At 32.0% G+C, this 14562-nt stretch overlaps 1 protein-coding gene across 1 annotated transcript in view; it reads right to left on the reverse strand.

The window, feature by feature from the left end:
* Window positions 1-14562, reverse strand: part of LOC139511398 (gamma-aminobutyric acid type B receptor subunit 1-like) — an 88540-nt gene that overhangs the window by 23109 nt on the left and 50869 nt on the right. Inside the window, exons 4-7 of the mRNA XM_071298098.1 lie at window positions 9491-9592; window positions 7264-7329; window positions 6684-6881; window positions 2025-2164 (exon numbers count right to left, since the gene is read on the reverse strand). Of these exons, the coding sequence (XP_071154199.1) occupies window positions 2025-2164; window positions 6684-6881; window positions 7264-7329; window positions 9491-9592 (506 nt within the window). The remainder of the gene's footprint in view (window positions 1-2024; window positions 2165-6683; window positions 6882-7263; window positions 7330-9490; window positions 9593-14562) is intronic.

The following is a 14562-nucleotide window of genomic DNA, read 5'->3' on the forward strand; positions in this document are numbered from 1 at the left end:
CGGAAGGGTTAGAACTTCCTGTTTGAAAGGTACACCAATTGTGAGTCGCAACCGATCATAGGCCACAACAAAAGACAAGCCATAATTAATGGTGAGCCATACAAAATGGTGATTCAGAGACGAGTCATAATCAATGGTTGGTGGGTCATAACCAATGACGAGTCACCCAAATGTCTAGTCATAACCAATGATGTGTCAACCATTTGTTTTGCATAGGAAGATGCCTATTACAGTTCAGGAATATAACAGTTGTTGTCCATTCGTTTGATGCGTTTGATCTTTTCACTTTGCCATTTGTTAAGGAATTTCTATTTTATAACTATCTAAGGAGTTCGTTATTTATGTTATTTCAATTTCAACAATTGCCTAAGTAATCCCACTTTTTTTTATTGTCGATTTGCAAACGTTAATATGTAACTTAAAAAAAGTTATATAAAAGGGACATGAAGTGTTACTTCTCACGACAAAAAAAAAAGTCCAAATGAAGTGCATGTAAGCAATGTATTTGCCACCGTATTTTCTTCATCAATGAGTCAAAATCCACCGCATAGCCCGCTACAAAAGACTCCGACATGACATATGTGAAGCATTTCAAAAGAGAGAAAAAAAGGCCGGATTAATGACAAAACGATTGACATAACAAAATAGACAACAACAAACGACAACCACTTTCAATCTTTATACAGATAACAAAACGGTCATATTTTTTTCAAGATTTCTTTTGAGTAATATAAAAAAAGAAGATGTGGTAAGATTGCCAATGAGACATCTATCCACAAAAGACCAAAATGACACAGATATTAACAACTATAGGTTACCGTACGGCCTTCAACAATGAGCAAAGCTTATACCGCATAGTAAGCTATAATAGGCCCCGATAAGACAATGTAAAACAATTCAAACGAGAAAAATAACGGCCTTATGTATGTAAAAAAAATGTAAGCTTTAAATTCACTTACAAATAGACAATTGTTTTACGCAAGTTGTCAATCGTTAACCTCTGCTGTTGCTTCATGCTGATTTTAAATATTTTGATCTGAATTAATACGCACTTATGTAGTTGATAATTGATGTAATCCTCTTTACTTGAATGAACTAATGGCCACTCACAATGGTTTCTTACTAACAATTACGATCTCTCTTACTATACAGTGATGGATTCACAGCACAATGATGTATCTTCTTCGCATGACACAAAGCCAGCAATAAATATATTGCTGCTAAATAATAACACAGATCTAATTAACCACTGGTACTGTAGAACTACCAAAGTGCATTGTCAAATCAAATTTAGTTTGGGAAGCTGTGAAAATTTGCATGATGGGTAAACAAACAAGGAAGATTAAGAAAAAAATTATTACAGATCAACCGATGCAAAAACATTTATATTGGGAACCAAATTTCCATTTCTACCTAAAACGGGAAAACCAACGCTTAGTTTTGAAAGGAAAAGAAAATATCAAAATACAATTGTAATCTTCTCGCAATATAGAATTATTAACATACAGATAATGACATATTACTAATGACAAAAACACTTTAGTGTTGTGTCTCAGAATACTAGTACTGATTATATAATACAAGTCATTAGATTAAAAAACATTCGACAGATAGTAATTTCATCTATTATTTTCTCAATAAACAGGTTTTGGTGCAACATATTTGTTTGTTTTTAACAAGGATGCCTAAAACTATTTAAAACTCGGTGACATGTTTTTTTTAATAATTTTTCATGACCTTTATTTGTAAGTGACAAATTTACAGTTTGGATGACAAATATAATTTGTTTAACAGGGATGCCGCGAAACAATTGAAACTCCCTGACTTTCTATAATCTCACTAGGATTTTAAAATGTGAATAACAAATTTGTTAGAAATAATTTTTTTGAATATAATTTGATTATGGCATAAAAGCTTACAAGCAATATCTTGAGAAGAAGACATAATATTGATTTTAATCTTATATGAACCGAAAGTAAACATTTGATGCCGTCTAAATACACTACTGAGTATTACACACTTACTGCATAGAAGTTTTATTCAGAGCTAAAGCTAAAGCCCAGACTGCATCATAAGCCAATGGTGCCTCTGGATAACCAACGATCTGACTTGTATCTGTAACATTCAGTTTTTCATCTAACCTTTCCTTGAATCTTTGTGAGGTCTGAAAAAAATATTACCGCATTATAGAAATGTTTAGCGTATATGTAAAAGAGGGACGAAAGATACCAAAGGGACAGTCAAACTCATAAATCTAAAACAAACTGACAACGCCATGGCTAAAAAAAAAAGACAAACAGAAAAACAATAGTACACACGACACAACATAGAAAACTAAAGAATAAACAACACGAACCCCACCAAAAACTTGGGGTGATCTCAGTTGCTCCGGAAGGGTAAGCAGATCCTGCTCCACATGTGGCACCCGTCGTGTTGCTTAAGTGATTACAAATCCGGTAAATAGTCTAATTCGGTAGGTCATATTCATGAAAGTGAAGGGGATTGTAGTTACGACGTAAGGAACATATCCGATATCATTTGTGAAACGGTTATTCCATAACGGTCAACCAACTCGTGATGGCGTCCGTAAAATTTACGAAGGGATGATTTCATGTAAACTTGAAACATTAATGAAAGAAGAACAATATAACAAGACACAATCAATCAAAGCATGCATATGTTTCGTACAAAATAGTGAGGGTAAGTTCTTAAGGTTACAGTTAACATGGAATTTTGGTTTTGTTTAAAATAAAGACTTAACAGTACACAAGGACATTTCCTATGTAAACTCCTATTTAACTCATTTATAGAAATTATAATGCAGTCTTATCTAAACATTGATATTAGTTGAATGTGTCAAACTAATTATGAAATAAATACTACATTTCAATGCCTTTGTCGATGAATTTCAATTTCTTTTAAAAATAACGTTATTATTGCTAAAGATAAAAAACATAGTCAGTATTATAACTATATGTTTCTTTATCCTATAACAATCAAGTATAAAACATGACCCAGAGAAATGATTTGTATAAATGAATGATGACGGTTAATCAAGAAAAGCGCTTAAGACGCCTGAAATTCATAACGTGTTCTTTTCATTTTGTACAGCACTTGGTCGAAACCTCTGCTGAAAGACTATTACTCCGCGAGGACATCATCAAATCAGTAATCTTTACTTTGATGTACTTACATGATTTATAAAAAAAACTTTCTAAAATTGTCTCTTTCAATTTTTAAATTATTAAGAAACTAATGTTTCATACGCCTCAGACAAAGTTGAACTAAGATGGATTGTGATACATTTTTGGTCATTTTTAGTTATATAACATTTCATTGTTTCGGTTCTTATACATCCGTAAATTTATAATATCAGGTTTTGAGCGTTTCTGGTGAAGTTAAATCAAGAAAAGCACTTTAGAATGACGAAATTCATATCAATTTTATTTCACTCTTTCATTATTAATTAATATGAAATGTAGAAAACTGATATGACTTAATAATGTAACTGCCTTTAAACATTCAGGTAGACAATGGTTTATTTGATTGGGCATATTATTGTCTCGCATTAATACCATCTGATCATTGTCTCATTTATTCTTGAAAATTGCTAAAATGCGATAAAAGCGCTATCCATTGCCCTTGTTATGTCAAAAGTAGCGCCAACATTTAACAAGGCATCTAACCTCCCGTATGAACACAGCTTCTATTTCAGAAAACTAAATACAAATGTATGTAGCTATTATCTAATATATTAATGACATATGACTCAATCATTCTCAACTTATAGAGAATCGTTATCTTTAACTTTATACATAGTAGGTATTCCGTTTGAATGAACGTTAAATATATGAATTTTAAGAAACTCGAAAAAAACCTGATTAAAATTGAGAATGGAAATGGGGATTGCAAACAGACAACAACCCAACCAAAGAGCAGATAACAGCCGAAGGCCACCAATGGGTCTTCCATATTCATATTATTTCAGAATGTATGGTTTAGATCTGTCTCCGTCTTCCTTATCTGTGAATACTATGGTTTGCGTAAATATATTTTCAGTTACCGACAATCATTCGCATATCAATTTTTGAATGAGTTACCGGTAACGATAGTCTTTGATTTATTTTAAAGCAAACATCAGTTTTAAATATTATCTAAATAACGGGTTTTAGAAGTGAAAGATTTTACTGTTACAGCAGTAAAAGTGAGTGTATGACATGATGGAATGTCCTTATTCAATAACATTACAGTAGATCGGAAATTGTCCATAGACCTAATGAAGCTTGTGGTTGACCTTAGTGGTATTACATCTGAGAAAAACACTTATATTGATTCAGATCTTTATCTGATCTGTCAGAAAAAGGATAGTTTTACAGAAACGTGATTAGACATTGATGATTCGCTTTAAAACTCACTACCAAACGTATGCCTATTAGAAATCTTCATAAAATCTCAATTGATGTTTTATAAAACGAAAAGTGGTATTACAATGATCAATGGTTCTTAACCATGACATGAATGTCATATTTGTTGACGATTTCATCACAAACCTGAATCGATTGATAGAAAGTCAAAGTATTTTAAAGATCTAAGAATAAACCAATATTTTGAAGTAGACTTTACATCAGGTTTCAAAATGCAATTCCGTTAAGAGTAACTAAACGTATCCTGACGTTAATATCACATCAACTTAGAACGATTACTTAAAGATTTGAGGAATTATATAAATTAATTCTAAGAACTGTATAGTGGTATATAGTTATTATTGAGTTATTGAGTCACTGGGCATTTATTTTTCAATTGGAAATATATATTTAAATTGTTAAAAGTTATAAGCCGATGTCATAACGGATATTGAGGTGTGTTGTAGATGTGCTAATATCATAGACTAGTTGAATAACAGTGTAACATCGGATAGCTAGCTGAATAAAAGCAGTCGTGATAATTTTTGTCCCTCAACTTCACAAAGCCTGTTTTTATTAACTATTGATTAACTATATTTGTTGATGCTTAAAACATGGGAATACCTTTGGTGACCACTCATGCAAATACTTATAATTATAGGAATGTCTGTGATAAACGAATTTTGTATTTTTTTGAAAGTTTATTAAATAAGGAATATAATCATTTTATAACTTAACGGTTGTACTCACTATTTAGTAGATTGGAATGTTAATATACAACATAGTGTGTATTGGTTGCTACATTTAGTTTATTCAAATTTATAAATTAGTAATTTCTGTGAAATTATGTTTTTTTTTGTAATGAGCGTGGACACTGTGAAGAAACAAACTAAATATGTAATCGAAAACTGTACTGGTTTCAGAATACCTATCAATTCATTATTATAAGATCCTACTAACTTTGATTTAGCCCCCCAGAAATCACAAAGACCAATAAGGAACTGTCATGCAAACTTGGAAGTGAAATTCATACCCTCAAAAAGTTAAAAAAAAAAAAAAAAAAAAAAAAAAAAAAGGAAAATTTTAAACGGAAACTCCCTAATCAAATGACAAAATAAAAAGATCTAAAACAGAAAACGAGTGGAGAACATATTTCTGACTTGGTACAGACATTTTTTCTGATGAAGATGACGGTGGAATAAACCTGATTTTATAGCTAGCTAAACCTCTCAATTGAATGACAGTCGCATAAAATTTCTTGCTATTTCGACAATGTGTGAACAAACAAAAAAGATGTAATATATGAAAATGTTAAAGATAGGGGTACAGTAGTCAGCATTTTGTTCTAATCTTGACCACTATAACAAAAAGTAAGTCAACAAAGAAAAACAAAAAGGCACATAGTCAATGCACATAACATAAAAACGAATGACAAGAAAACAAAAAATAAACCAAAACACAGCTACACGATAACGGGATGTTTAAGTACAGATCCACATTAAAAGGATATAAAAAAGTGTTAAAGAATTGATAAATATAGATAGAAAATAATTCTTAGCTTAAAGAATAAAGTAGCTTTCTGAATGGATAAGAATAAAGTGTTAAAATAGCGATCATATCAGACTAAAAACTTTCAACAAAGGTGTCCCAATGAAATATTTTGTAATTTTGGTTCTTCTAGATTTATGAATCATAGACAAAATAACGATATATATTTAGCGTGATTACAATACTTAAGTTATCATTACCGCTAATTCAGAATGAGAACAGTAATTAACAAAACTATCTACTCTATAGATGCGCTCAGGTTTAAATTCATATTCATCTAGGGCGATACTTACGTAATCTGTAATCTACTAACTTTCCACAATGATTAATAACGTTTTCCTAATCAGACATAACATTTTTTATAGTGATGTGTCCCAATGGAACTTCCTTAGGTTATGTCGGCCTATTTTGAAACATCCATCAAGACTGATTCGTGTCAGTTAAGATTGGTTTGTACTATTGCGTAATTGTGGTTGTCTTATATAATTATGTCATTCCAGTAGTTACCTTCTCCTCTAGACGATGATTTATTATCATACATAAAAAGACTAACAGGGAAACCCCAAAATACTTTCCTGGACATCAGACTCGTCAAACTCCCCCTAGCGGAGTGTTGAAAATATAAAAGAGAAGTTGTGGTATATTTACTAATGAGACAGCTCTTCACAAGTGACCAAACGAAACAAAAATTAACAACTGTAAGCTAACTATGAGTTATGTTATTATTCTTACCATTCCAGATTGTGTCACCGTGTTCTCCTGGTGTAAAACAACAGCTTCTGTTGTTATATGTCCCTCGAGAGCCTCTTTGATTTGGTCAGCAGTACAATTAACAGGCCATTTAGGATCCTTCTTCTTGTACCAGTTGTCTGGGTACCAACCAATTATTATCCATACATATTTTTTACCATATAATTTTTCTTTGTATGCCTGAAACAAACCCATGAGGAAAACTGATGATGTATCAACATCAACTTAATTAAAACAACATGCACCCTTTTTTAATTGTGTTCTACATATTTCATTTAAGCTATTAAAATAGAATAATTGTGGTTTCCGTATCTTATCCTCGTTTGCAATTACTACTTTATACAGTACAAATGCAAATTGATTTAGTTTAATATTACATAACAAGATAGTCAAATTCAAAATTAATGATTTTATAGAGATGAAAAGTTGACTAAATATTATGACGAACAACAAAACCTCTAATACGTACAATTCAAACATTTCTATGTTATAAAAAAAAGGATTTTGTTTTATAGTTTTTTGTTATTTTTCGTCTCGAAAAGAATTTTATAGTGTACCATACCTGACAAAACACTTTTCTTGCCATATTTTCATAGAATACTCCAATAATAATTCTTGCATCTTGACGCTAAAACAAAGTTATTCATTTTTTTTAAACATTTGAAAAGTATGTATATATGTACACAATATATTCATTAAACATGAACTAAGTAATAGATATCTATATAAGGCCGTGTTCGCGCCAAACGCCATGTACAATAAACTTGTTTACAATTAGTTTAATGTACTGGACATTGGTTTCACATTAAATTTGTTCACATCTATACACCTTGTTAAATTACTTGTACATAAGATTTGATCACACTTGTAAACTCTATGTTATTTAAATGTTCATTACGTTGAACCGAATGCAAAGTTTTCGGACAACTTTTCTAGCAGTAAGGGAACGACCATTTGACTTCAAATCGGGGACGGGGGGGGGGGGGGGGGGGGGGGGTGGTGGTGGGGCGGGGGGGGGGGGTTGTATCGATGGAAATATTTCGAACCCCAATTGGATAAAAAAAAAAGAAAAAAAAAAGGTCCTACCGATGATACAAAAATACTATAAATCAAGAGTTTCCCCATACATTATAGCGTTAAATGATGAAAAAATAATTGATTACCAGCATCGAAAAAACCCAATTTTTGGCTCAGATTAATTAACAAAATACCCCCCCCCCCCCCCCCTTTTGTTTTTAAAGTTAAGTGGTTGCTTCTTTATGAAAGCCATTTTGATGATTTGCAGTAGTTTAAAAATAATAAAGATATGTCTCAATTAAGCATTAGAAAACGTAGGCTGCAGCAGCGTGCTTACAGGCGAGGAATATATATATTTTATTCTCATAAAGCCACTGAATGCATTACATCGGTTCAGAGATTGAAGGAGAAGAAGGAATGATATATTAGGGATCACCATATTCCTATCTTTTCTGTTTGTTTCAAATGGTATTTCTTCTCCAAGGAGTATTTGACAAAGGGAGGGGGTAATGTTTTTTTTTTTAGTTTTAAGGGTAATTTAACGGATCCGAGATACATGTACTAGACAAACAATACATTTACCTCACACTTTTTAAGTAATGCATTTATGAGTGAATCGTTGTTTCAGTAAAGACCAGTGGCAAACATTTCTGTGCAAGTCAAGTCGATTCGGAAAGACCTTAATTTTCAAATGAATTATGTGTTCGGCAATGATGCTGCTTTGAGTCTTGATAAGGGCTTAATAAAGCTACGTTAAGTTTAAAAAAAAACACCAAATAAATATATCAAGTTTAGACAAATATTTCTGTTAAGAACTTTATTAATAATTGTTATAAATATCAATTTTATTCAAAAATTGTTTCTTCCTTAAATATACACGGTGAAACTAATGTTTTAAATGCCTAGTTTTGTGTACACTTAATCTACACAAGGCTTACATCGAGTATCGACTGCATGTAGACAAAACATGTTTTACACTACATGTAAACATTGAATTTTATCAATGGGAACGTAATTTTGTTTAGTTTACGTGTGAGTTACACTTACACAACACCGAGTTTAGGTCAATGTGAACACGGCCTAATAATAGTATACATTTCAAGTATGTAATTTGTGTGACTATATAAACTGGTTCGTACTATTATCACAAATGTGTGTGTTGCTCCGTCTTTAGTTTTCTGATAAAAATGATTCAATTATCAAACAGAGATCAATTGATGCGTATGTTCATCTTAAGACCTTCAACAATGAGCAAAACTCTGAACAAAAGCAGTTTGTCTGTTTTATGGTTATAATATTGTCCGTCTTTTGTCGACTAATAGTTTCGATTTCCCCTTTGATACCCCCTACAATTGTTACAATTCGAGTTGTCTAATGGTTTAGTACACTTTCTTCATAAAAATCCAACCAGTCTATTTCTTTTCATGAACAAGGTTATTAATGAAATAAGGAACGAGAAAGACAAAACCTAGATTTAAAAAAAATATTGTTTATCAAAGAAAACAATAATACACGTGTCCCTAGTCGAATAAAAAATGTCAAAGATACATTTTAATAGGAACAAATATACTTTGATTTCTATGAGCACTTTGAAGTAATGCCTATTTACCACCATATTCCAAATCATGATCTATTTCCCTACGTATTTGTCAATTTAGCCATACGCTCGTCAACAAATATTCTTGGTTTCGAAAAAAATAAGAAGTAATGAAATAATAAACGAATGCATATCTGCGCAAAAGATGTATAGTACAAGTTCATAGACTACTTACTTTTAAATTTCGTACGGCATTCGTAGGGTCAGTAAGGAAGTTTTGTCTGACAGAGACCTCTATACCAGCTTTTTTAACCCTTTCCTCCAAATCTTCTACTGTCTGAAATATCGAAGCATTTTAACATATAATGCCAAATAAGTGAATATTTCTTTTTATCATTTTTTGTATTTTTATTTAATTTTGTTCTCAATATAATAATTACAGAAATAAAGGCAAGAGTAGTATATCCATGCTCAAAAGTCATAAATCGATTGAGAGAAAACAAACCCGGGGTAAACTCAAACCAAGGGATACACAACAATTATATGAAAAAAACCCATCATCAACTGAAACATTGAACTGTAACAAACAAACAAAAAACGCCAACAAACATTGAAACGGACAATTGTTACAACTGTCAGAAAAGTGACCCAACAGTTATCAGTATTCCATTAGTGACTACAGAATTAGAATAAAACTTAATATAAAAAAAGAAAATGTGGTATGATTGCAAATCAGACAGCTCTCTACAAGAGACTAAAATGACACACAAATTAAGCATGTTTATTAAACGAACCAGATCAATCCTTTGTGTTTCGTGTTATTTAAAACAAAAACCATAATTTCGTAACTAAATATTCAGTAACCAAAAAAATGTTATTGGCTTTCAATCGTTTTCCGTTTTTCACCATAGTGCTCTCAGTTTGTTTTAGACTTGTAAGTTTGTACGTCTCCTTGATATCTTCTGACTATTTATTTGTATCAATTTCACTTATGTACACTATTATAATGAAACTTGCTGCCATTGAACTATATTACTTACTTTTCTTACTTTAATGCATATTTATATAAGTTCACTTTGTAGTACTGAATGTAATCAAAATAGAAATTACAGTTTAAATGCAAGAGCATCTATTAAAGTACTGACAGTCTAATCATTTACCGATGTGTTCATTTACAATGTGATGCGAGGTTTTATCCATAAATGGATCGTAAAATGGGTACTGTAAACTGACAAAAGTAAAAACAACCTCGTTGTATTGCAAACATTCTGGAAAGTAATGACAATTTTGACCTCGGACATCACCCTTACCATTAGGACACTCTCAAAATACAATGTAGTACAATTGAACTTTCCTTACAAAGATCATATAATATGTAAATGCACTTTCCATCTAGATTTTATTTCTTACTAACAATGTTATAGTGGAGCAAACTAATAATACAAATACCATTTCTCGATCACGTCACTCATACGTCAATTTTAAAGATTGCAGTGAGTGACAATGGTCAAATTTATAGCATTAAGATAATTTTATATTGCTATATTTGTGTATCTGTATTTTATCTTAACGGTATTTATGGGAATATTGAGTTCAAAACATGAAATCCAATTTCACACACTATGCTTATAAAACAGAGTAACTGTTGATTTATTTTTTGTAAATAATAATAACAGAAACAAGAGGCTGTCACAACGACAGCAAACCGGATTTATTAATATTTATTTGTGTCCTGGCAATATCACAAGAACCATTACTGATGAATGGTGAAAGTGAAAATCGTCAATATCAAATTTGACCTCCATTTTGTCATCAGTATCAACATCTTAAAATTTGAAAAGCTAAGATTGAATGGTTCATGAGTAAATGCAACAACGTGAATGGAAACGCCATTTCACAATCTTTCAAGAACCATAACTCCTGAACGGTAAAAGTCAAAATCGTCATTATTAAACTTGACCTCTAATTTGCCATCAGTAACAACATATAAAAATTTCAAAAGCTTTGGTTGAATGGTTCATGAGAAAATGCACGGACACGACTGGAAACACCATTTTTCAATCTTTCAAGAACCATAACTCCTGAACGGTAAAAGTCAAAATCGTCATTATTGAACTTGACCTCTATTTTGTCATCAGTAACAACATATTAAAATTTGGGAAGCTTTGGTAAAACAGTTCATGCGTAAATGCACGAACACGACTGGAAACACAATTTTTCAATCTTTCAAGAACCATAACTCCTGAACAGTAAAAGTCAAAATCGTCATTATTAAACTTGACCTCCATTTTGTCATCAGTAACAACATATTAAAATTTGGGAAGCTTAGGTAGAACAGTTCATGCGTAAATGCACGGACACGACTGGAAACTCCATTTTTCAATCTTTCAAGAACCATAACTCCTGAACGGTAAAAGTCAAACGGTAAAAGTCAAAATCGCCATTATTGGACTTGATCTCCATTTTGTCATCAGTAACAACATATTAAAATTTGGAAAGCTTAGGAAGAACAGTTCATGCGTAAATGCAGGGACACGACTGGAAACTCCATTTTTCAATCTTTCAAGAACCATAACTCCTGAACGGTAAAAGTCAAAATCGCCATTATTGAACTTGACCTTCATTTAGTTGTCAGTAACAACATATTAAAATTTTAAAAGCTTTGGTTGAACGGTTCATGAGTTAATGCACGGACAACATTTGATTCCCGCCCGCCCGCCCGACCGACCGCCCGCCCGACCGCCCGCCCGCCGTACATCCCCAAATCAATAACCGACATTTTTGTCACAAAAATCCGGTTAAAAAGGATGACGAAGTCAAATGCAATTCAATTGATTTTTTAACATATACTTAATTCAAAATTACATAAGATATTACTCAAACAATTGCTTTATTTCAGTTTTGTATTATTCGTGTTTTTATCCAAATCGCATTGTGTCGACAAATAACAACAACAAAACATGATTTGCTAGTTTAACACCATTCTTATGTGCACACAATAGTTTAATTGGCTAAACGAGTATAGTTTAATCTTAAAATCCAACAGCGATGGTATCGACCAAGTGTTAGTAAGAACAATAACAGTTCCTACTTTCCTACATCATATGAATATTTCGGCAATTAATATTGTTTTCAAATATGCCAAAAGGCCAAATTATTTGAAAATCTAATACGAGGACCATTGAACCAAAGGACTAAGAGTATAAACGAACCTACAGTGTATATTTGATATTTAAAAAAAAAGTGAGTTCTATAACCATCATGTATAATGTCGGATAACTTTACCAAAACTTGCATGACTCTTTTATACTAGTTTGTTTCCCGCTTTTCAAAATGTAATGTAAATAGAATTATAGTTATAAGTACAAGGTTTTAAGGATGATGCTAATATACAACTAAAATGTTATTGTTGTGGACTTAGGAACATAGAAAGGTTTAAAAGCGCACATGCCATGATAAAGCATGGACACTTGCAGAGTTGCTGTGAACCTTCAATGAAGGTATAATTTCTTAATTTTTGTTTTAAATAGTTATTGATTTTCTAGATATATGAGTTTTAAATAAAAGTTACCACAACAATTTAAGTGAAGATATCATGAATAGGGTTAATCATGAGTTAGTGATTAAAGCCATGAAGTAGTCAAATGCAAGTATTATAAAATACTGTAATATTTAGATTAAACTTAGGTAATGTTTTGAATGACAAAAGGTGTCATTAATTTGTTTTCTGTATTGGTGGCAGGTAAATTCTTCAGATCAATTTGAAAGTTCAGTTCAATGACCAAATTTACAATTGAGTCTATAGTTAATTTGAATCTTGCTGTGGCCAAGTGAGGAACATTAACGTACATTTACCTTGATTTATTAAGTTATAAAAGTTACTGGCACTCTGATTTTTAATTCTCGTCATGTCCTTCTATTTATATTTTAAAGGTTCATCATTGCATCAATGGAAATTTATGTTCGTTTACTTTGCTAAGGAAAACTAGAGTGTGATTCTGCTGCCTCGATAAGAAAACGAGACATATTATGAGTTGCCCTCTGATAAATTGCACTGTTATCTAGAAACTAATTGTACCGTTGTTGGGAACCTTTGTATACTCAAATAAAAAATAGAAATAGAAATAAAAGTATGTTCTAACATACAAGTACATTTCTATTTGTTCATTTAAAATACCATTTTATATTACTTTTTTTATCTGTGTAACGGTGTGCTTACTTATTGATTACATGTCAAAATCGACCTCTGACGAAGTGATTATAAATCAGAATAACTATTGACGAATTCAATCGGTTATCAACAAAGAATGGATAGCTACTAATCTATAAGATGTAAATACAAAAAGCCTTTGAACTGACTGATAATCGAATACAGTGAAATTAATGGATACAACGATTTTTCACGACAACTAAATAAAGGCAACAGTAGTATACCGCTGTTCAAAACTCATAAATCCATGGACAAAAAACAAAATCGGGGTAGCAAACTAAAACCGAGGGAAACGCATTAAATATAAGAGGAGAACAACGACACAACACTAAAATGTAACACACACAGAAACGGACCAAGCATCAGACAAAATCCCACGAGAATAACAAATATAACATCAAAACCAAATACATGAACTAAGCTTGTACACTGTGGTATATAAAGATCACATTTTTTCTCCGTGATCTTGACTTTGGTACAATTTCCTGAGTGTGATATCCATATTCTGCGTCGAAACAACATCTTTACGAAATAAAGAATACCATATATCCCGTGGTTAGGGCTGCGGCAAAGTATCTGAGATTGTCATCACCAAAACCATTATTGGGGTACGCTGCAAAATCTCGAGAGTGTTCCTTGGCCAAGGGTTCGATACACATTCTGATGGTATCACCAACAATGGGTTCGAGTTATAACACTGCGTGCATTTTGAGATTTTTAACAAAACTAAAGTTCGTTCACATACAGTTTCATTATTTTATACCGTTTGTTATTGCACTGAATGTAATCTCAGTTATACAAAGATGTAGTATGAGAACCAATGAGACAACTCTCCATTCAATTCACGATTAATAAAAAGTAACCCATTATAGGTCAAAATGAAGCATGCAACACGAAGCATTGGCTCACACCGAACAGCAAGATATAGAGGGCTCCCAAAATGACTAATGTAAACCATTCAAACAGGAAAACCAACGGTCTAATCTATCTAAAAAATTAGAAACAGGTTCCTGACATAGGGCCAGTGCAACCAAATGCAGCAAGTTTAAACATTTTAACAGGCGCACACCCTTCGCCCTAACCTGACGTAGTTGTGT

Source organism: Mytilus edulis, chromosome 2, assembly GCF_963676685.1.
Source record: "Mytilus edulis chromosome 2, xbMytEdul2.2, whole genome shotgun sequence".
Classification (NCBI taxonomy): domain Eukaryota; kingdom Metazoa; phylum Mollusca; class Bivalvia; order Mytilida; family Mytilidae; genus Mytilus; species Mytilus edulis.